This window comes from Liolophura sinensis, chromosome 9 (assembly GCF_032854445.1).
Source record: "Liolophura sinensis isolate JHLJ2023 chromosome 9, CUHK_Ljap_v2, whole genome shotgun sequence".
In the NCBI taxonomy this organism is placed as follows: Eukaryota; Metazoa; Mollusca; class Polyplacophora; order Chitonida; family Chitonidae; genus Liolophura; species Liolophura sinensis.
In genome coordinates, this window is record NC_088303.1 from 20,080,800 (window position 1) to 20,103,801 (window position 23,002).

Below are 23,002 nucleotides of genomic sequence, written 5' to 3' on the forward strand. Positions count from 1 at the left end.
GAATTAAAGCACGTAACTACAGGAAGAAAATGAAATCGGTTTTACAATTTTATTTTTTGCTCATATGTACACATCTCTGATACAAATAGAGAACATCGTTCATCAAAAATTGTGTTTGGGTTGAAGAAAAAATATAACTTCATAAAATATCACATGTACAACACACGATTAAATATTGGTCTTTACACAAGACAAATCAAACCGCCACTGTCCTTACTTCTTATACATATACTGATCCAAATGTCAGCTGACGAGCGGCTAGAAAGTAACAAAAGATAACGTACTATTTTCAGAGCTAGAAGAGTAATTGTACGAAACACCAATGCGATTTTAATTAATACATCCATCGTGAAAGAAGGAATCCAAACAAGCGGCTCAGAGAATGGGGTTTCGTTTCCGGCACAGAGGGGACTCGACTCCAAGATGAATTAACCAATGTTTTTTTGCAATGAACCAGGAACCAGTTTGCTTACAAAATGTCATCGCAAAAGGCTGGATTGACCTATACTTAGCATAGCTTAGGTCCATATTACCTTAGGCGGGACAATTTCTCCATTAATTTGTCCGGTAGCTTTATATCGCATAATATTCGAAATATAAATTTCAAAAAAGTGTTGAAGGGAAAAAGCAGTGCACCACACTTTCAAGTAGTGATGTTTTACTAAACATTTGTAGTGTTCCACAGATTAAAAACACGAAGATAAGATCAAATTTGTGGTTTCTGTGCAACTATATGCGAGAGAGAAAATGTCAGTCTACCACTTAACTTCCCATCAAACAAAGTGCCTTCACATCTTAACATTTTAATTTCTACAGAATTTAATTGTCTTCTTCACAGAAGAATCCTTGTCTTCTTGAATTATTCAACTCCAATTAGGAATAAATGGTAACCACTTCTTTGCCGCTACCCTGTACCATTAACACTAGTCCCAGATTCTCTGTCAGTGCCGCCAGGTACTCCATGTCTGTTCTGGGTTAAGGTTATAAGGTCCCGCGTCACAAAAGGTTCGCGCGAAAGCACGACTCTCGCGGGCTATGTTATCTAACACATTTAGGTTATACTTTGAGACTACCGGCAATTGACTAATGAGGTTGTGTACCCGACTCGGTTACTGTTGACTAGGCTACAACTTCAGGCCTGAATTTTGATCAGATACCTGGGGAGATGGCTACATGTTTACGTCCGGAACCTGTTTATATACAATGGGTGGTGATGGGGATGGGTGTCTACAGATTTACTCTTGAAACTTTGATCAGATATCAGGCTGTGACTACAGGTTTACCATCGAACATTGTTCAGATAACTGGAGCGGGGGGGGGGGAGGGGGAGAGGGTGGAGAGGGCTACAGCTTTACGCCTGAAACTTTGATCAGCTACCAGGTGGTGGCTACAGTTTACCATCGAACGTTGTTCACATACCTATGGGGGGTGGGGGCTACAGATTTACACCGCAAATATTGTTCACATACCTGGGCAAGAGTTCATTCAATTATTTCATTGGTGTTTACGCCGTATTCAAGAATATCCTGGGACACCGCATTTGGAAGCCTGGCATTCGCTTTATGACATTTCCTTAAACTCTTCTAGCACGATGTGATAATTTTGTTGACCTAAAACATTACCTGCGGAATTAAAATTACTTCTTAAACCGATCCAAGTAAAAGCGTAGAACAATAGTCTGAATCGATCAGAAATGAACTCCAAGCAGAAACTGTGTGACACTATATGTTTAATTACTTCATGGAGAAAATATACCGGCGTGCTCAGGAATATCCCACTGATTCGATGGCCATCAGGTTTATTACTGGAGGAAAACGGCAGTATCTGACTTAGCCCGTCTTTAAGGCAGCCTAGCCAGTGGGGCCTTGCTGCGAGCCTGTTTAACAGTCAACGGCCTATCGCTGCCAGTGAGAGCTTAACATAGCAGACGGTTAAGATGTTATGGAGATGAAGTACACAACTGAGATAAAAAGGTGAATTGATTGTAAGCAAATTAAAGTATGATTTCCAAAAGGATACAACATTTTTCACCTTCCTTGTGTTTTGGCAGATTCGGTAGATTTATAACCACAAGGTTGGCGTTCTTGGAATTCTCCAGCACGGTTTTGTTCAGTTCTACAGCCGTGTGCATCCGACGAACATTTTTATGATTTCTGTAAATAGGAGTTAATAGTCAGTACTATAAGTCACTCGGTGAAAATTACAACTAAAATACTGGCAAACTGTTTAAAACGTAGGCTTTGTGGGCTGCCGACATTGGCTCCATCCCCAGTCATACACAAGATTATAGAACTGGCAGCTTCTCTAAGTTACAGCCATCACTTGGATCTCAACTGTAGGTCTTATTTGTCTCTTCTCTCAGTTAGCATCTGACATGTACATACATCTTCAGTTGGTTTTTGTGCCTGTACATCACTGAAAGGGATCATTCTTTCGATGAGGAATTACTTTCCGATTCATAAGGACGTCGAGAGGCGACCAAATGGTACTGGCTTTAATAACAGGTATCGTTTCTAAAACCACAACCAAAGCCATTATCATTAATTCACAACCAAAATTTGTATAAGCTTTTTCTCGGAAGCGATGCAGAGCTGAATGTTCTATCACAGAAATACTGTGCTCTTCACAAAATCTATGAAGTCGATACATAGATAAACTGAGCTAAAACAACACGAGAGTATCGTATATAAGATGTTCGGAGAAATTCAATAAAACCCATGCTCAGTGGGTGTTGCAGTGAGGACCCGATATTCAAATTATCGTGCAGTACAAAATTCTGTATCACATCAGCTTTGCCAAAAGCACAGTCAGCTTTCAGTCATCTGGTCCAGGCATCTGGTTCAGTCGTAATACACCATTCATATACACTACTAATTTGACCACAATTTCCAATTAGGTTGGCATAGCTGTATTTTGATTTATGTACCATCCGCAGGTACTGACAGACCTTCCTACAGACGACAGGGGGAAAACCAACATGAGCCAGGCCTTAATTCTCAGCGATTGAAATGGTCATTGCGCGCGCTAGCACGCTACGTACCAGGCCACGGAGACCACAAGTTAGGTAGCAGGCAAGATAATAGCCATCAGCTAATTCTGGTTTTGGCCAAGGGGGCAAGGCTTTTGCCAAGCACCCTGGTTTCCTTCACCCAAAAACTAACCGCCGTCGTATAAGTGACAAATTATTAAGTATAGCGGCATCAACCATCTAAATATATAAATAAATCACCATCAATATACTGTAGGCGTTAAAAGGTAGCTAGTGTTTAGACTCAATTGCCGTCTGTTTTATCCAGCAAAGGTGCACATCCAAACCAGGTATCCGTGATATTTTGCTATACCAAATACCTTAGATTTTCTGTCTGATTTGTCATAGCTCGGTTTACTAACATGTACATGTACGCAAGTATACATATAGTTGCTAATACTTACATCTTTCTCTTTGTGTTCCTGTCGCCATTGCTGTCACCAGTATACGTATAGGTGGCCTCGTCGTCATCTGCAGCGAGTGGTTTCTAAACACAATGTCAAGACACACATTGATGATTAGATATTTATTGAACAACTCACTCAGTCTACACTGGAACGAACCGCTTCGGTGGCCTAATAGACAGAGCGTCCACCTCGAAGTCGGGAGACCTGGGATCAAACTCAGGTCAGATTATATCAGACTTTAAAAATGGTACTAGTTGCTGCCTCGCTTAGCACTCAGAGGTTAGAGCAAGGAAACAGGACCGGTTGTCTCGGTATCACTATAATGTGACTGAGTGGGTGTCATGTCTGGTGTCTTCGCTATGATACTTGAGTGGCGGCAGCACTTTGGCGGAATGGACAAGAAGACATAGCACGTGTACACACACCTAATGACTCCTCTTCGTCATGTGACTGAAAAATTGTTAAGTACGACGTAAAACCCCAAGCATGCATTCATTCTACATTGGAACGGGACCACTTGTAGCACATGTATCACCGCTTGGATGAAATACTCTCTAATCTTGTTCAAACTCAAGGTGGAATCAGTCCCATTGTCGATGGAACGCAGTACGCAGCCTCCGCTCTTCCCACCGGTATGAAGTCTCTTTGACCCATGCCTCAGTATAAAGCTTATGATATACACGTACGAACACTTACTGATGTAGAACCTTGCATGTATAGGCTTAATTACAGAACTTGCAGTAACACTCGTCTGTGTAGGGCCCCATCGGCTTGTTTCCAATCCATATGCAGAATTTTAAGTGTGGTTTTCATGTGTAAGGAGCCTTCCAAGTATGCTAATCACATTTGTGTTTCATACATAAACAAATAAAGGGAGATAACAACGGAGATAGGTCGACTAAGGCCACGTGTATAACAGTTTAATAAAAGGTTTAATTCTGACACTGAATAAACAGTTGATATGAAATTCAAAATAAAATTAAATTTTGATAGAAATAAGGTGATTCAAAAATTATCGAACAATAAATGTCACTACTCACCTGTGTCGACTTATGTCGAATCTGTGTGAGAACTTTATGTCTACATGTATATGCCCCCACTCGCCTCTACAGAGCCATGTGGCATTGAGAGAACCTTATGTCTACAAGTCACTACTCACATGAGTCGACTCACGTCGAATCTGTGTGAGAACCTTATGTTTACATGTATATGCCCCCACTCGCCTCTACAGAGCCATGCGGCATTGAGAGAACCTTATGTCTATGTGTCACAACTCACATGAGTTGACTTACGCCGAATCTGTGTGAGAACCTTATGTCTACATGTATTTGCCCCCACTCGCCTCTACAGAGCCATGTGGCATTGAGAGAACCTTATGTCTATGTGTCACTACTCACATGAGTTGACTTACGCCGAATCTGTGTGAGAACCTTATGTCTACATGTATATGCCCCCACTCGCCTTTACAGAGCCATGCGGCATTGAGAGAACCTTATGTCTGTGTGTCACTACTCACATGAGTTGACTTACGCCGAATCTGTGTGAGAACCTTATGTCTACATGTATTTGCCCCCACTCGCCTCTACAGAGCCATGCGGCATTGAGAGAACCTTATGTCTATGTGTCACTACTCACATGAGTTGACTTACGCCGAATCTGCGTGAGAACCTTATGTCTACATGTATATGCCCCCACTCGCCTCTACAGAGCCGTGCAGCATTGAGAGAGCCTTATGTCTATGTGTCACAACTCACATGAGTTGACTTACGTCGAATATGTGTGAGAACCTTATGTCTACATGTATATGCCCCCACTCGCCACTACAGAGCCATGCGGCATTGGGAGAACCTGATGTTTATATGTTACTACTCACATGAGTCGAATCATGTCGAATATGTGTGAGAACCTTATGTCTACATGTATATGCCCCCACTCGCCTTTACAGAGCCATGCGGCATTGAGATAACCTTATGTCTGTGTGTCACTACTCACATGAGTTGACTTACGCCGAATCTGTGTGAGAACCTTATGTCTACATGTATTTGCCCCCACTCGCCTCTACAGAGCCATGCGGCATTGAGAGAACCTTATGTCTATGTGTCACTACTCACATGAGTTGACTTACGCCGAATCTGCGTGAGAACCTTATGTCTACATGTATATGCCCCCACTCGCCTCTACAGAGCCGTGCAGCATTGAGAGAGCCTTATGTCTATGTGTCACAACTCACATGAGTTGACTTACGTCGAATATGTGTGAGAACCTTATGTCTACATGTATATGCCCCCACTCGCCACTACAGAGCCATGCGGCATTGGGAGAACCTGATGTTTATATGTTACTACTCACATGAGTCGAATCATGTCGAATATGTGTGAGAACCTTATGTCTACATGTATATGCCCCCACTCGCCTCTACAGAGCCATGCGGCATTGAGAGAACCTTATGTCTATATGTTACTACTCACATGAGTCGAATCACGTCGAATCTGTGTGAGAATTCCCACCCGGTCCTCCATCCGCAAGGTCCTCTCATAGGTGTACGCGGATATGGCTCGGCTTTCCTAGAAGGGAAGGTCGCCATTAAGCAGAGCAGATTGTCTGTGTACATGAACAAGGCAGAACATACAATTTTTTTCCTAATCGCATAGTTCTCTATAGCAGACACAAGGCAATGTTACAATAACAAGCAGTTTTGTACACAAAACAGGACAGACGTTAATCTTAACCTAAATTAATAAGAACAAAAATTTTATTGAAATAATATCATGTCTCGCAACAAATCTAAATAAGCAAATTAAGCAAAAAAATAAATAGAGAAATTATGAAGAAACACTTTACCATCTCGACAACATGGACTGTTGCGTTTATTCTCAGTTGGTACAAATACTTCTCTAAATCTTTCTTCATTTGTATGCTATTATCAGTGGCTCCTGTGACTGTGTTAAGGTTGGATTACACAAGGAAGCCGTAAGTCTGTAAAGCGCTTTGTCGCTACAGTTTTGGTACCATAGAGCTCGTGAAACGCTGGAGAATCATCAAACGAGATCATCCCGTAATGAAGCGGAATCATCAAGATTTAAACCATAGGTATCATATACACATAAACCTGTAAGACTCAAAAAACTAATTTCTTAATTTTAATGGAAAGCCTGTCGTCTTGTATTCTGTTATTATAACATAATACTGTGTCATATTCAACATAATATCTTGCTGGTCTAACAGAATCTTTATGTTGAATTAATATAATATGTGTGCTATATCTGTCGCAGTAGAAAAATACATTTTAGCATCACTCAAACAACAGATTTCCTGTTAAAATTAACAGATTATTTTTTTGAGTGTACTTTGGAAGAGGGAACACTGGAAAACAGGAAGTTATACAGGTGTATACATTTTAGAGCAGCAATTATATCCGTGTTTTATATGTTTTATGTTACAGTTACAAAAATAGTCCATTAACCACATGGATACAACTCTCGAACATGCCAGTTACATGTGCCCTGCACTGGGGAGCGACCCAGACTTGTAATGTGACTTGTCGGAGGATTTTCCTGCCTGTTTATGATGAATTACAAGGCATGGCTATATAGTAAAATATTGATGGCCACATTGATGACGAGCCGGAATTAGAAATTCAGTGATGACAAAAAAATTGGGTGTTGTGTTTCGCAATGCATGCCAGTCATAGTACTAGGCTATTTCCCTTGTTGCACCAATCCTTTGACTGTACAGGAAACCGCATAATGCTGGCTTCCTGTCCACAAATTTGTGCAGCTGACGCTCTCGAGGGTAGTAGCATTACAAGTTCATGGGCATGGTTCTGTTTACGCGATAAGAATAAGGGGATGATTTTCTGCATTACTAGTACTTCCAGATAAAGTTGTAAAGGATACGAGCCACACAAAAAATCCTCAGCTTGCATTTCATCCAGACTTTGTGCCTTTTCAGGAGAAACGGCATCAACAGCAGAAGACCTCCATCATGTAAGGTGGTTTAGGAAAAACATGTCTATCAGGGAATTTATCAGACAGAAAACACTACTCAGCTATATATTGTATGAGTTGGTGGAAGCTTTATATAGTGCTATAGTTCTATAGTGCGTGTAATTCCCTACTATTTAAACATTTACATGAACAGATAGAATAATACCATACTTGAGGTAAACTGACAAGTGGCAGTATTTCACCGGTTACCCGTGACCACTTGCCAATTATGACACCGTCGTCGCTGTTTTGGTTTTACTCTTTATCCTGTAAGTCTTTTATTATTTTATGTAGGCTAACTATATTAAGGCCATTTTTAACCTTTTGCCTCGTACACGTATAGTAATAGATAACAGAAGGGTTAATCGTCTTAATGAGGATCTCAAAGGTTTCACACGCTAGAAACTTTGCCTCTGTATAAAGAAAAAAGAAATGAAGATGAACCAGGCTTTTTTCAAATCAAAAGCGAAAATATATGTTAATTCACTATTTCCTCTCTCACATGCGGTGGTCGCTGTGAGTTCAAGTCCAGCTAATGGTGGCTTTTAACCTGGGGATGGTTTTCCTCCGGGCTCTTCCCAGGTTCCTCCCACCAAAATGCTTGCCGCTGTCGTATAAGTGAAATATTCTTCAGTACGGTGTAAAACAACAATCAAATACATTTTGTATGAGTACAGGCATACAAGCGCGGTATGATTATCTTGGTCAGATATTTAATATTATTCCGATGTGGCAAAAGGATATGGTAAATCCACCAAATGTCGATTGTTCCGGTTAATCTTTTGTTGACCTCTGGGTAAAGGTCACATCCTTTCAGGACAAGAAGGCACAACTTGTTGGCACGAACACACTTAATCGTCTCTGAAACAATGTCAAAGGTTAATACACAAGGCTTACCTATACATATATAGCTAAGGGGATGTTGAAGCATCATAAATACGAGAGATCTGTGCTAGAAGTCGGATATAAAATATATTCCAATATGCATTTTAAGCTTGACAAAAAGAAAATACAACTTCCTGTCTGGCAGAGTCTTGTCGTAGTTCATTTACAGACGTTAAAGTTAAGGAGGCGTTGAAGTTAAGGAGTAAAGAAGATTAAACTGATTGTGCAGTGCCCGTATATTGCCCAATCATGTCTCTGAAAGATGCTATCGTAGGGTACATCGCGATATATATGTACAAGTGTGCACTGACGCACTGCTTTTGCACGAGTACTTAACATTAGACTTTATTTGTTCTTGGGGGAAAATACGCAATTGTGCAAATCTGTTCTAAATGTCAAAATATCAAGATACTATCTACAATGTTTATTTTTCAAAATTCTGGAACAATCGCGAAATTAAACATTGATTTCAATTCAGTTTATCTATTTATTTATTTGATTGGTGTTTTACGCCGTACTCAAGAATATTTCACTTATACAACGGCGGCCAGCATTACGGTGGGAGGAAACCGGGCAGAGTCCGGAGGAAACTCACGACCGTCCGCAGGTTGCTGACTGACCTTCCAACGGATCTCAATTAAAGGCCATCTATAAAGTATAATTATGTCCTACACTATACCATTTTTACACTGCACCGGATGCTTAAATCTACAAATGCTGAATAGTTACTCAGTTATACCTATGAACACGTGCCTGCCGTGTCCTTGGTTTTCCCGCCAGCCATACGGCCAGCCTAACATCACTGTATTGTGGCGGAGTCCACCTAGTCCCGAGGTTTGTACACTGCAAAACACACCATTAAACATTGGTGAAATGAATGAGTTTTGCTAGCAGGACAAAAAAAGTGATTCATTGTAATAAAAACACAATTCAGCAATTTTTTCCTTAACTTACATCATAACTTAAAATATTTGATGAGTTGCTTGTCGCTATGAAATTCAAGTACAGCTTATACTGGCTTCCTATCTGGTTGTACAAGGGAAGCTCTGTCAGCAACCTGCTTGGGTTTACCCCGGGTTTCTCCCACCATGATGCTGGCCGCCGTCGTATAAGTTAAATATTCTTGAGTATCGCCAATCCACTAAACAAACAATTAAGTAAAATTTATTTTATGAATTTTCAATTTATCAATTTAAGAAAAATTATTTCACTCATATCACGGTGCATGGAGCTGAGGTCCGACCCAGGAGAAACCAGTCTCAGCGGAATTATAGCGAAAATCTCAAACTTTCGAGCACGCTACCGAGAGGATAGTCGTCTTCCGGGAGAGCACGGTACACGGTTTGAATGAAAACCGTTGCCTTCGGAATATCAAAAAGGCCCAAATAATAACAACAACGCTCACAGACAGGTCTAAATAGATATTTACTACTTACATGGCATTTATTCCCGATACTATGCTATCTGACACGACTACATCCACAAAGCCCTTAATACCGGCTTTTGCTAAAACCTTCGAGAGATGCTGAAATGACACAACAGGTATAAAACAAGTATAATCTGAACCAAGCACAACACCTTATACAGTATGATCGAAGTTATATACATCTGTTATCTATATGGGCTGATTCAGGCTTTACAATTCTTATAGTGTGTCGTAGACATACGTAGTATTAAAAAAGTGCATGTAGTATTGCGCTGGCAGGGGTGAGAATTAAGGAAATCGTATAATTTAGAAATCGACGTGACCTGAAAACCCAGTCCTACCCAATTAAAGAGGTTGAAAGGTCGCATCCCCACTAAATGACACAACGGCGAGAGCAATCAGTGACTCCCTAGGGCGTAACGATATGGCAGTAACAGTTGCTTACCTACTTGGTAAACTTACACCATAACGTGACACAGGGATACCCTTGATGTTAGCAATAAAATGAAACGAGAGAAAGACTCTTGTAACTTCTTAATGCTGACGGTATAATGGAATGGTGGGACCAGTCGCTTACCTCCTTTGTGTTCACGGCGCTGTCCATTGTAACCTGGTCAAGTGCGTCTCCGTCGATAGCGCTACCTACCATCGTTACCCCGCTTCCTGAACAAAACACCATCGAGGACAATCAGCCTCATCCGGAGCTACTTATGCACATACGTAAATAATTGGTGTTTGAAGTTGAACTCAAGAAAGAGTCACGTCACTCATACATGACGGCAGGGAGTAAGGTGGATGGCGGAAACCGTGAGCTCACAAAGGTAAAATCGTGAGCCCATGATCACAAAGCTTAAGTTAGAATTACTCTTATCTTTGTGATATTATTCCTTAACTTAAGTGCTGATTCTCATTCTTGTCGTGAAGGTTCAAGTTAGCTCTTAGTATTAAAATTGGAATCTTTATGGTTGGTCACAATTTTGAGGCAGTGAACAGTATTGAAGATAAGATTAAGCCTGACTTTTGTCTAAGACAGATCTGTGATCTTGAGCCCAGTTGTTCAACAGTGTATATCAATGAAATCCGGTGTTAACTTTAATCTGGACTAAAGTCTCATTATGGGTCAGCGAACAGGGATCTGTTTGACTAAGTCTTCGACGATATGGTAGAAAAGGTTATGTACATTTCAGACCACAAGTAAAAGCATAACCTGAACAGAGTACGGTAGCATCATTTCCCAGCCGGATTGCTTTTAACGCAAACATAACCATTTAAATAGAATATTGAATTTAATCAATTGTCGTTAGAATGTTTGAATAAAGAGAAAATTTAATGTTAATTTAACTGTATTTCAAATGGACGAAAATATAGAGCTTATAAATCATACTGTTTTCAATAAAATATAAATTTCACTGACAGGCTACTCAACGTTACTCTGTGGCATTCTGTATTTATTTTCGGCAAACACATGATGATTTGTGAAAGGTCATATTTTTAGCAGGTTGATGTTCGACATGATGATGCAAGAAATAAATTTTAATTATAAATTATAAATGACTACACACTTGATCGGAGAGCTAGATGGAGAAAAAGTAAACTAAATCTCGATAGAAAACAATCACACCTGATGAGTTCTGCAGTGGATAATGGCATGGCTCTAGAACATCTCCGAACTGGTAAACATGATGTTTATCTTTTATGGGAGTCAATGTTCGCGTCCTACATTTCACAAGGTGCTATATGGAGCCGTCAGTTACACGAACTTTCAGTCAGGTCATCGAACTTGGTTCATCTATTTATAGGCATGTCCTCTTTCTCCACTCCCGGAATCCAACACTTGTTCTGAGACAATGCTTGCATTCAGCATTTTGTAAAGAGTCACTGGCGCGAGACAAAGAAAGTGTATTGGTTGATATGTAGGTCTACACTAGACAAGTTTATAATAGTACGTTCTAGCAGTTGTAAGTTGATCGTGTTCGAAAGACTGTGCTCGTGTTCTCTTTTATGGAAATGTATACCAAAGTTAAGAAGGAGAGCACTCTTACCTGTACAGTTTGTAAATAAACTCAGTATAATACAGACGCGTAGTAACATACCTTATTTGTACATTGTCGCTAGACGTTACGTGCAGTAATTAACTGATACGCATACTGGGTGATTGACATCTAGAATTCGGGTGACGTGGATTAGGTGATTTGGCCGCTAGGTGAATATCCCGCTACCCATATAATAGAAAGGTGCAGCAAGTCATGTGACAGCTAAACCTTATATTCCAGGCTGAAATGCAGTTCATGAGGTTTGAAAGAGGTTTTATTATCTACATTTCCACACGTGTAGGCAAGGCGAGGACACGATCATAAACTCAAAGATATGTCTTGTTTCTATTTTAAATATGTGTTCAAAGTGGTTTTAGAGTTCAAAGTTCCGATATAATTTTAGAGAAATGCCAGACATTCATTGTAGCATTAGTTCATTAGTAATATACATGTATAGCATTTTTTAAAAACTAGACAAGAGTATGAGCAACCACACAAGTTTAAGACATAAGGCCAGATATATTTATATAGAGGGTGGTGAGTTTACAGGGGCGTTCTACCGGTGTAAATGAACAGCGTGACTCATTCTGATTTCAAGGTGTATATTTTTTTTTTTGATTATTTCACCCACGGCATGTCTTTCATGTACTAGAAACCTGGCATCACATCTCAATAGCTTGCTTTTGCTCTCAGTTTTTCCATTTCTGGTCCATGTTATTTATCCCTGTTGTAGGAGACTGCAAGATTGATGGAACAGCTAGTTAAGCCACCGACTCTTCCCTACATACACACAACCTTAGTATTTACAGTATGTAGACAAAGTGGAGAAGTTCATCACATAGAGCAACGCAACCGTATGGGCTACCAACATTTGTCAACTGTTTCAGTTATCTTTTCCCGGTAACTTACACGTTATATTGAAATATTTTGTTTAATTTTAGGGTGGCGTTTTTATCAAATTGCTCGCAGTACTCGTAACAGGTCGCAACAAAAAAAAAATGTCCATGGCACCTGGACAAATGTAGTGAACACATTGCTTTCTCGTAGATAGTGCTCTGGATCATCTATTCTATCTTCAGTTTTTTGGTTTCCAGGTTGGTCACTTTACCAAAACTTATGCTGGATTTAAAAAGCAAGTAGGAATATTTGACCGGTGAGTGTACAATTGCTTATGAAAAAATTCGTCTTGGTTAGGTAGTACGTACCTGCCTGAATCATAACTCTAGGTAAGGCTGTATCAAACCAGCTGAAAATCCTAAAAATACTTCAAACCTGCTACTGCAGGCACATACCGATGTGAAAAGATAACCCTACATAAAGTGTGTATTGCTATTTTGATCGTCCAAGACGCATACTCCTTACAGCGCATGTGCCGCTCTCTATGCTTGCTTCACATTGGTTATTGCCACCATTGGTCTAGTTTAACCACGAACCTATAATCAGCATTCATCAATAAAATTGTTTCAGGTTTCCGCTAGATGCACACTTTACATGAAGAGAATGCACATACAAATCAAGTATTAATGGAAACATAGGAAACATAGGTGTTTCTCTTTTCTCTTCCTGTCTCATCACCGAGACCCCAGTGACCTAGGCGTAGTTCCGGAGTTCTGTAAAAAATCTGCTACAGGTGGCAGAGATATAAACTGAGCGTTAGAAAGGGACGCAGAGCTGTATAGAGTTTGAATTCAGACTCCCGGGTAATTACCAGAATGCAAAGTGTCAAATCACCTAGACTAACAAAGAAACTGTCCACCACTTGTCCTGTAGAGGTAAGCGCTAAGAGAGAGAGTATACAAAGATTGATAAGTTTAAAAGTCATAGGTCTAACATCAGTCGAATGATTATAAGACTAAAGAAGAACGTGACAAGGCTATCAACAAGGCTATCAACAAGTCACTGACACACAAACATGACGATACATACCGGCTTTCAGATGATTCGCTAAGCCCAGCAGGTTTGGATATTTGGGGTTATTCTCAGAATCCAGTTTCAGTAAAATCAGTAAATGTGGACTGAAACGAAATGAAATAGGTATTTGAATGCACACCAGAATCTTTACGTAATTATAATTCCTAAAGCAGTGAAATGCGATTGTATGCTTCCATTAGGGTCTTTAAATTAATACTATATTTAGAATCCTTCTGTTATTTGTTAACTATTCGTTAAATTCAGCTAGACATTGGCGTTGTTCAATTTCGGACATTGGATTTTTTCAAACCGTACCGTTTTATCAGAGGATAAAGCAAGATATATATATATTAACAATTTTCCAAAGACGGAAATCAAAGTAAAGAATGGCGTTAGCTATGCTGTAAGGTCGACACCTTACCGCCAGTTCTTGGTATGTAAAGGGTCTTTGGGAAGCCGTAGGAGCGTGTAGCGTGCCGTGGTCATGGATAGGGTACTCATGGCATCTCCCCAGTCGTCGTCAGGTCTACAAAAGACGATCACAACCATTAAACTATAGAAACAGTCAATATAAAAGGATTATTAGTAAATACACACTGCTACTAGCATAGCCCAAAGCATATAGCCTCTAATGAGGACAATGCTGGAGAAACATTTGAGGATAAATGTAGATGGTGTCAGAATGGATGTCAGTTCCTAGGACAGAACAAGATAATCATTTTTATAGCTCCATACATCAGCCTTTACGATTGCCTTGAGGAAACAGCGAGCTAAACTAAACTGCCTTTGTTCTACTCTACATTGTCCAATTTCCGGATTATTTCATCTTATACACACAGAAATACTCACCATTAGTATATAGACAATGAACCCTCACGGTATAGCTTTAGTTATCGCTTACCCATAGAACTGGATGTACTTATAGATGCCGAAAGCCACGCCCCACGCTGCCAGTGTGTAATACCAGCTAGATATGTACATCAGTGCCACACAGAGAGACATGCCGAGTAAGGAGAGAGTCCTACAGAAGCAAAACCAGCAAATCCTACCTGTTAATCACCGAAAGGCAATTAAATGAGATTGGCTAGCGACTTACGTCCATAAGGCTACCTACACAAGGTAAAACCATTTAGGTCAAATTTTGTTTGTTTTTATTATTTGAAGATAATCAATACGCTTTACGTCGCACGATCATATAGAGTCAAACCCACAATTCTTCTAGTTCTCGAAGACGTGGAAAATCGAAAATTCCAAAGATAATTTTCAACACAATCATCAACACCAACTCTCATATTAGAATAAAAAGTATTAAAGATATGCTAAAAAGCAGTCATCAGTCCTCAATTGTGTAAGAAAGAACTTCCTTATGTTTCAAGTGTCATATCAAAAACAGAATACAGATTCAAAAGATAATAAAACATTATTCAGAACTGATACAACATACATGTAAATGATACAGACATCATGTTGGAGTGAAAGTACTAGTGCTTATGCAGTCCCTAGCCCTGCGTTAAGCAGTATTATGCCCAACCATTAACCTGGTTATACAGTGAGACAGTCCAAAAGACACTTATGACACTTAATCGATTTTTCAGATAATTCACAACCAAACCGATGTTGATGTCCTTTGGGTCATTATCGGTACAGTAAATATGGCATTTAGATGTATATCAGAAGCGAATTACCCTTGTGGGCTTTGGTTTGGTTTGGATTTATCTGTATCGGATGTTTGGAACCAAGGTATCACTGGCACTTACCAATGATAGAATCGGAACCTGGGTCTCCAACCAGGACTACGTAGCAATGTCTGCAGGGCACACGCCAAATTCACAAAAGCGTAACACATCAGGAAAAATCTGAAGAGATAAGAAAAATAAAACGTTCGCTACAACTGATACTCCGTTAGCTTGCCTGTGGTGTGTAACTTAATTCAGGAGGCAACCAAGTATCCAACAATTCATATCGTCATTTAAAAAGTGTAAAATCTGTTTGTGTTTTTGCCTAGTATTAGTGCTAAAAATTTCACCAAAATACGTATTCGTAAAAAGTAGTTACGGCAGTGAACAAAAGAAGATACGACAGTGGACAAATTATTTGACTGGAGGTAGAAACATTTACAAAGGCGTTCAGTTGTTTAAGTGGAGGAAACCATGCACGGCACATGGATTGCAAGGTCAAGGCCATATTGAGGTTGTCACCAAGACAGGGATGAAATCGAGATTTGCCATTCCACAAACAGCGATAGTACCTACTGATATAGTAATGACCGAGTGATGCAATCCAGATTTGTCACGATCTCACTTACAGCGATGGTAACTACTCACATAGTAGGCCCCCTAATGATTGAGTGATGCAATCCAGATTTGCCACGGTCTCACTTACAGCGATGGTAACTACTCACATAGTAATGATTGAGTGATGCAATCCAGATTTGCCACGATCTCACTTAGAGCGATGGTAACTACTCACATAGTAATGACTGAGTGATGAAATCAAGATTTGTCACGATCTCACTTACAGCGATGGTGACAACTCACATAGTAATGATTGAGTGATGCAATCCAGATTTGTCACGATCTCACTTACAGCGATGGTAACTACTCACATAGTAATGACTGATTGATGTAATCGAGATTTGCCACGATCTCACTTACAGCGATGGTAACTACTCACATAGTAATGACTGAGTGATGTAATCGAGATTTGCCACGATTTCACTTACAGCGATGGTGACAACTCACATAGTAATGACCGAGTGATGCAATCCAGATTTGTCACGATCTCACTTACAGCGATGGTAACTACTCACATAGTAATGACTGATTGATGTAATCGAGAATTGTCACGATCTCACTTACAGCGATGGTAGGCTAACTACTCACATGGTAATTGTCGATTGATGTGTTAATGACCGGGGTGACGTAATAGAGATTTGCCAACAGGACCCCGAAGACTGTAAATACTCACATGGTAATGACTGGTGTGATGTAATCGAGATTTGCCACCAGGACACCGATCTCGCATATAGCTATGGTTAGCAGTGTGGCCCATATCGGCTCCCCGTTTGGTCGTAACTTCTTAAAAACTCCTAGGCACGGGATGAGATCGTCCCTGGCGATAGCGTTCAGCAGGCGAGGCGCACCTGAAGACAGAGGTAAAATACAGGTATTAAAGAGAGCGGGTACGACTTTCAGGGCATTGGAAGGATACATATATACACAAACAACTTAATTAAGTACCCTCCTTGGTGGCGATTTTGTATACATGCGATTAATGTTCTGTATCAAATGGGTGTAAAATGTGATTGCTTGTGAACCGTGTGACTTTTTGCCTAATGAAAAACGATAAAACGTGGAATCCATACAATTTCATGGCAAACACAGGCATTTCTATCTTCACTGGTTTTAATATGAAACGATGGCTTTACAAGTATGGTTCTAGAGTGAGCAGTGTTGAAGCAGTGGTTAAAATTACTCAATAAAAACATTATTTGGTCTCTCTTAAAGTGTGGTACGTCAACATCGGGTGTATCTTCTCAGAACCTGAACCCTTCTCATACCACCTGCCAGCTCCTTGATACTCTGCAGGGGAAGTCGCTGCCATTCCTTATGCAAGGCAGCTTTCAACTGGGCCAGATGTTCTTGCATAAAAGGGGTCCACTTGTACATGATCTGACCAAATATTTCACTTACCCGACGGCAGCCAGCATTATGGTGAAAGGAAACCGGGCGGAGACCCACTGAAACGTATGGCCATCCACAGGTTGCTGCAAGAACTTACCATGTACGGCAGAAGAGAAAGCCAGCGTGAGCTAGGATCGCATTGGTGAGAGGCAACTGGATCTTGACATTAATTCTTTGAAACTAAGATCAGATTACCCCAGATGAATAGAGAACGATGATCCTTACTGATAAGACTTTGTAATCCCGCCCCGATGGTTGACTGGAAGGATCCTATTGTGATGACCCATGGTGTAGGCCAAGCTAAACGGCCAATGATCATGTCCCCACCCACGCTCTCTCCAAACCTAGAAATCCAACAGACACACAGTGAGCCTATCTCCTCGCTATTTCATCAATGTCTATTGACACCTTCCATAATTGCACATTAATAGTACCGTTATTTGAGAATAGAAGAACACATTTTTCAGAGATACACATTAAATCACGATCGTTAAAATTTAAAGAATTTTTTTATACGTGGATATAGAACAAATCGTTCCTTTCTTTATTTTCCAAGTTTTAGTGGAGTCTATTCAGCAGATTCAGCAAATGTCTTACTTGTCCCTTAACACCTCTCCTCTAATAGTGGCCCCGAAAAACACAACAAATGACATATCTAATGCACCTTTAAGGAAAATTAATACTTGATTTAACTCACTAGTATTTAACACCAAAAGGAAGAATAATTGGCACGCAATGGCTGGAGGTGACACGTGAGGTGGAACCGGAGTAAACCACCACAATTTGACGAAATATTGAATATATCTTCAAATACAGTACAAGTTCAACTTGTAGGACGAATTCTTTTGGGTAAGTGCCAAGTGATCTCCACCGAACTTCATTTTACATCAAATACATGGTGGGACCTCCGTGGCCGAGGTGGTTAGCACGCCAGAGCAGTGCAATGACGCATGAGCACCTCACCAATGAGGTGAGGAAGGTCAGTCAACAACCGACGGATAGTCGTAGGTTTCCCCCTGCTCTGCCCGGTTTCCTACCACCATAATGCTAGCCAGCGGCGTATATGTGAAATATTCTTGAGTACTGCGTAAAACACCAATCAAATAAATAAATAAATAAACTACATGGTAATAAACGATGTTCACAGCTTAATATACCCAATATCAGTTAAGACTAAGGAATCTGAAAACATCCTTGTCTGAAAGTAAGCCAATATCAAATGCAGAGCCTCTGATACTATTCAGACAGGAAAACCTGAAATACCACAAACGCACACACTCATTGTCCTGATAGAAAGGAATGGGGTACCAAAGGAAACACTCTTATTATTCAGATATTCTTGGAATACCGAACAAAACCCTCTATTATCCAGATAGAAAGCTTTGGAATACCGAAAAAAACCTCTTATTATCCAGACAGAAAGTCTTCGAATACCACAAAAAGCCTCTGATTATCCAAATAGAAAGCCTTGGAATGCCGAAAGAAAACCCTCTTCCTATTCAGATAGAAGTCTTAGGATACCAAATGTGTATAGATTCTGCTTCACAATAACATCTTTTGAATACACCTGTAACATTTTATAGTATAAACCTGCATGCTGTTGATCAACAGGTATATGTATGAAGTATAAAGATGTAAAACATAAATATTAAAGTACGTGTGTGGGACCCTGATGCTGTCAACGGCATATAGAGAGGACAGAACTAATGGCCATGGAACATACTGTACCTACATGTACAGTAAAAACACAATACGGGATATTAATATCATGACCAATTTACCTCTAATATTCGGCGGTAAAACAAAGTACACTAGCAAAGAAAGGAAGTGGCTACATATCTCATTGCAGGGTTTCAAAGGCCTACTGTATCTGCTAACGACAAAGGATGCAGACGACACGCGTGGCACCTACTGCGCCTACTGTCCATACTGGTACAACTATTTGTATGAAGAATAGATGTGACAGCAACTATGGCAACCGCGCTAACTGTATCCACTCATACAGCGAAGGTTACAAAAAAACAGATGTTATGATCACATCTTCATCGTTCCAAATGAAACAACTGGTATTCAAGCAATATATGCACATGTGAAGGCCAGGTTCTCCACTGTTCAACGGATACAGGCAATACGCCTGAAGACCAATTCCCCTAATATTCGTATTGATATAGTAGACTATACAAATAACAGGTGTGTGCATGACCTGTACTGTTCATAGTGATACAGCAAAATATACGGGCAATACACGTGACGACCACAAACATGTAATAAAGGATACAAACAAGAGATGTGATGACCACAGCGCCTATTGTCCCTATTGGTATGGAACGCTGTGGGTCGGCTAAATCACCGGAAAGGTTGGATCCGGTCAATAGCCCTGTAAAATACAATAACACATAAAAATACAAGTGTTGCAAATATCTGACTGAATTATATAAAAGACTTCCAGTCCGAAGTGACATTTACGACCATAATTTTTCGACACGTTAATTCAGTTTTCATCAAAGTAATATTTCAGATATTTAAAAATCTTGTGCAATATTTGCGTTCTCATTTCCACAGATAGTTTTGTCTAATAAGCATTAGATAAGGTATGGGTCAAACGTGGTTGCATCCTGTTGTGCAATAGCAACAATGTAATAACAGAAATGTAATAATAAATGTGCAATAACACAAATTTATTGACAATTACAACATTGAAGTATAAACCTGCCTGTGACCGACGGGAAGTAAATGGCGAGCAAAACGATGAACGATGTGGTGACGTCAGCCATGATGTCACCACGGCCTCTCTCAGCAGCCACGTCAGTTCCGGGAATGTCACCGACTTTACTGTATTTGTGATACAAATTATCTGAAGAGAAACTTGTTTTATTAAAAACCACATACATCAAACAAATAAACTGATGCTCATAAAATGAATAAAGAACTGAAAATAGAAAGCACAAACATTTCTGAAAGTCTCAGCCAAAGGCCCACTTGGGATATTTGTACGCTTTTGATCCGGTTGTCGGAGTATTTGTTTGTTTAAATACAGCTTATAGTCTGTGAAATCAGTCTGTATATATGGCTGAAGCAAAGACAGAAAACATTACTATAGAAGTGAGAAAGGCATTTGTGAAAATCTCAGACGTACGATTACAGTAAACCATGACCAACCACTCCCGTAGAACTAAAATACCGTTAAGTCTTATAATGATTTGCCAATTTCTGAAAAAGTGAAAACGAAAATGTTATATGATCATAATACTGTTTGATAGCCATTTGAGGAACGTGTGTAGTAAACAATCGTATGATTTGTTCCTGAAGGTCGTTTCTAATGCTCGACAGAGGTTAAAAATACACAGCAGACTGAATGACCTCAACAAGACTGCAAGATCACTAATTGAGACATGTGTCTTTGTTGATCTGAAGAAATAAAATATGTGGTGTTTATAATTGAAAATCGATAATGCGCATGGGAACATCGCACGTGCCTCTCTGATGACTCTAAGCACTAGTCAAAGCTTTTCTGACTTACTGTGCCTGGTTTTGTAACAAGATTATTTCTAAAATGTCTAATTTATCTGCTCGTGAAAAACGGTTATAATGAGATCATTTAATGCAGCCTTTTCAAACTGACCCAGAAAAACACCACTCCCTAATCCGGGAATGCCGTCCACCCATTGGACAGTGTTGTCCAGGAAATAGGCCTCACACGACGTCATATTAGCGTCTTGACAGTAGTGTCGGTAAATAGGGCCGGTTTCGTTGTTGTCACATATCACAGCGCCATCTTGCGTGATAGACGCCGTGGTGAGGAGCCGGTCACCAAGCATGCAAACTCTGAAACACGAGTACAAGAGAGATTAGGGCCTATAGTGCCGTATCCATTAGCATAAAGCATTACGAAGATGTTAGACTGGGAGCAACTGACATGCCAGATGTTTGAAGGAGAAATCCTCAAATGAACAGAAAATGCGATGCACCGAGCATTTTTTTTTGTTCTAATTCAATTTTCAACAAAACAGTTATATATCTACCGTTGCTTCAATATTCATAGATTCGAATTAATCAGTTAACTTAATTTGAATAACATCATTACAACAGCTTGTCAATCATTAAAAAAAATCAGCTTATTTAGAAACATATCGTGTTGCCAAAAAAGCACATCTATTTTGCTTGTAATGACTTACTTGACACTTCTGTCAGGATTAGCTGAGAATATCCCGCGTATATGGCAATTATAGAGATTATGACACAGAACAGAGATATCGGCGCGACCCTCTGTACCACCCTAACACCAATCAAAACCAAAATAGACTTGATAATCAACAACGCTGTCCCATAGACTCGGAAGTTGTTGGCTGAGCTGACGGGATCATTTACGTCGCCGAAAAGCGACATCTCGGGGGCGATGTATTTCTAATTAACGAAAGAAAATGGAAATTCAAGTCAAAAAACTGTTCTTGCTGATTAGACAAATAAAATGGACATCGTATGAAAGAGATTATGATAATAAATGCATAGACCGATTTTGACATTCAAGTTACTCCATGAATGTGGTGTGAACATCATGGTGGGCAAGCTTACATGTCAATCTTGCACATTCCAGAAAGTTCACCAGATGGTCACAGCCCTCCCTATAGAGTTATGTTACTCCCTTATTAGTTCTTCTAATCAAACACTAATCAAATAAATATATTTATTATTTATATAAAGGTGAAATATCAGGATTTCCGTCACTGATGAAAGTGATATCACACTGACTAAAGTTAGATATCATTTTTGTTATTACACACCCCGACGCCATGACGTAACAAAGAAATATTTTGTTTTATGACGTTTCAATTTAAGCTTAGCAGAATGACTTCATAATACAAGTTCAGTCAACTTCAACATTTTACGCCACACAACAAGACACGACGTCATTTAAGATGTCATGCACGACGTCAAGTCTGGGAAGGCCTACAGCTAAAAAACATTGCTTAAACTTGTTCGAATACATTTGCTGAGTAAGTCTTTAGAATTATTCAATGTTTTTATACTGATGTGCCGGTTTCAGGACCTAAATACGAAGCCCGCGTACTCAGTAGTAAACAGACACTGCGACAAACAGGGCTTGTCATGTCCGCCAAGCAAAGCGACGAAGAACCAAGATCGCCAATTTTACAAAATACGGATTTCGCTTAAAATGCAGCCCACTATCTTCGTAACCATCGCAGTTCGAGAGGAATGTTAAAAGCAATCATCGGCATTACACAAGGTCATAAGCAATTATCGACTTTGAAAGTTACTGCAGGCCACACGAAGTTACATATATTAACACTTTTTCAGCCATATGACGACGAGGGGTCATTAGGTGTGTGTACATATACTGTGTCTTCTTGTGGTAGGCCGAGTCCATGCCATCAAAGTTCACTACCATCACTGAACTATCATGACAAGACACCCGACACGACACCCCACCCAGGCACATCAAATTATCACCGAGCCAACCAGTCACGTTTCCTGACTAACCTATCAGTTTTGAGGCAGCACCAAGTACCATTATGAAGGTCTTTTGGTATGACCCCATCCTGGTTTGAACTCTGGTCTGGCATTAGGCCACTGACGCGGTCACACGAGGTTAGAAGCAATCGTCGCCTGCTTAGGTTATAAAGA

At 40.0% G+C, this 23,002-nt stretch overlaps 1 protein-coding gene across 1 annotated transcript in view; it reads right to left on the reverse strand.

The window, feature by feature from the left end:
* Positions 1 to 40: 40 nt before the first annotated feature.
* Positions 41 to 23,002, reverse strand: part of LOC135475680 (solute carrier family 12 member 5-like) — a 23,739-nt gene continuing 777 nt past the window's right edge. The window contains 22 exon segments of the mRNA XM_064755610.1: positions 41 to 965; positions 2,020 to 2,153; positions 3,433 to 3,515; positions 5,904 to 5,999; positions 6,277 to 6,368; positions 7,332 to 7,419; positions 8,164 to 8,282; positions 9,046 to 9,149; positions 9,743 to 9,831; positions 10,310 to 10,395; positions 13,692 to 13,780; positions 14,098 to 14,202; positions 14,578 to 14,697; positions 15,434 to 15,532; positions 16,644 to 16,818; positions 17,585 to 17,703; positions 17,957 to 18,014; positions 19,638 to 19,736; positions 20,073 to 20,213; positions 20,982 to 21,184; positions 21,535 to 21,571; positions 21,574 to 21,763. Of these exon segments, the coding sequence (XP_064611680.1) occupies positions 874 to 965; positions 2,020 to 2,153; positions 3,433 to 3,515; positions 5,904 to 5,999; positions 6,277 to 6,368; positions 7,332 to 7,419; positions 8,164 to 8,282; positions 9,046 to 9,149; positions 9,743 to 9,831; positions 10,310 to 10,395; positions 13,692 to 13,780; positions 14,098 to 14,202; positions 14,578 to 14,697; positions 15,434 to 15,532; positions 16,644 to 16,818; positions 17,585 to 17,703; positions 17,957 to 18,014; positions 19,638 to 19,736; positions 20,073 to 20,213; positions 20,982 to 21,184; positions 21,535 to 21,571; positions 21,574 to 21,763 (2,418 nt within the window). The 3' untranslated portion in view covers positions 41 to 873.